Source organism: Triticum aestivum, unplaced genomic scaffold (assembly GCF_018294505.1).
Source record: "Triticum aestivum cultivar Chinese Spring unplaced genomic scaffold, IWGSC CS RefSeq v2.1 scaffold224198, whole genome shotgun sequence".
Lineage (NCBI taxonomy): Eukaryota > Viridiplantae > Streptophyta > Magnoliopsida > Poales > Poaceae > Triticum > Triticum aestivum.
Window position 1 is genome coordinate 1 of NW_025253114.1, and position 1522 is coordinate 1522.

The following is a 1522-nucleotide window of genomic DNA, read 5'->3' on the forward strand; positions in this document are numbered from 1 at the left end:
TCGCTAATTAGTTTTCCTGTCGATGACCTCCTGAATCATAGGCCCGAGGACCTCAAGCGTCATTGGTTTGGGTACAAAGTCATCAGCACCGGCACTCATGAACGCCTCCATGGCGTTATCATCAGCGGACACCCCGATGATCTTCACATCGGTGGCTCCCATAGCACGGATCTTCATGACTGCCTGTGGAGTAAGATGTACAAGTGTCGGTGAGCTGACCATCCAATATATGGAAAAGAAAGAAACCGTAAATTAACTCAAGTGCGTACCTCAGGACCGGTCATTATGGGCATGTCCTTGTCACACAGAACAATGTCGAACTTGTTACCCTCAAGGAACATATCGACAGCTTCTTTCCCATTCTTAACCAGGGTGACCTCACAGTGAAATCTGCGTAGCATGAAGGAGAGAACCATGCTGTCAACCTTAATATCCTCAACAAGCAGTGCCTTGAGGGATGATGCCATGATCAGCTAGCTAAAATAACTGCAAACAGAATTAATAAGGATATTAGTTATTTCTGATACACACCTAGATAACATTTGCAAGGAGATTGTTACAAGTGTAATTAACCCGAGCATAATAATATTAATAATTAGTCAATAGCAGTGCAAGCTTGTGCATTTTAGTTGCAAACTGATCGGTTACAAATCATCTGGAAGATGACCACACATTTCATAGATCTCAGCTAATAAAAAAATCATATATTGGCAACGTGCATGCACGGTATCTAATATAGATCCATACGCATGGCTTCGTGCCAACAACAAGTTCAACATATATAGGCAGTGATGTGCACGTGTTTAGGCAGCGCCTCTAACAATCTCGATCTTGTATGTACCAGCGGTGATGCAAAAAAAAAGGCAGAAGAAACAAATTGAGGAAGGAACAGATATATGTACGTAGCTGTTGTTGCAACAGGTGCATTTTCTTAATTGGTAATTTACCACTTTATGAAATTCTTCACAAAAAACAGCATAAGGATGAAGAAAAGACAGCAAAGAACAGAACCAAAAAAGAATGGCCAAAATAGATGCCTATACATGGCTGCCAACAACAACCAGAAAGTGTGTTGCATAGATCAAAACTGATCAAAATGCACTAGCTTGAACAATCTAGATCGATCTTGTGGGCATGCATGGAGAGAAAACTAGTGGAAGATGCAGGACCAGACAGAGATGGAGGACGATGGCTATGAACCTTTGAGCTTATGACTGAAACTACTACGGTTGCTCTTGCTGTGTTGCTTGCTGCTTGGGGCTTTGGTGGTGGGTGTGTGCCTTGTACCCGGCCAAGGTACAGTGGTATTTATAGGGGTGGCCGGTCGATCTCCGACGTCCATTTGTAATCAGGCTGCTTCACGCATGCAAATATCGAGCTTGCACTGCTTTCTAATTCCACCAGGGAAAATCAAATATTGTGTTGGCTGGCGTATCTTATCGATTAAATGATATGGTGTTACTACTTGCATGCCGCCGCTGTTCTGTTTATATACATGCATACAGCAGAGTATATATCGCCT

At 42.7% G+C, this 1522-nt stretch overlaps 1 protein-coding gene across 1 annotated transcript; it reads right to left on the reverse strand.

The window, feature by feature from the left end:
* Window positions 1–3: 3 nt before the first annotated feature.
* On the reverse strand, window positions 4–1265 carry LOC123177463 (two-component response regulator ORR42-like). The gene is made up of 3 exons (XM_044591194.1): window positions 1201–1265; window positions 270–486; window positions 4–183 (listed from the first exon to the last, which is right to left on the reverse strand). The coding sequence occupies exons 2-3, from the start codon at window positions 465–467 to the stop codon at window positions 4–6; spliced, it is 378 nt and encodes a 125-aa protein (XP_044447129.1). The 5' UTR covers window positions 468–486; window positions 1201–1265.
* Between the last annotated feature and the right edge of the window lie 257 nt (window positions 1266–1522).

Bases quoted from the DNA above. Each gene is read 5' to 3' on its own strand.
- LOC123177463 (XM_044591194.1), bottom strand. From the start codon at position 467: ATGGCATCATCCCTCAAGGCACTGCTTGTTGAGGATATTAAGGTTGAC. The intron at 184-269 runs GTACGCACTTGA...CTTACTCCACAG, and splicing joins CCATAATGACCGGTCCTGAG to GCAGTCATGAAGATCCGTGC.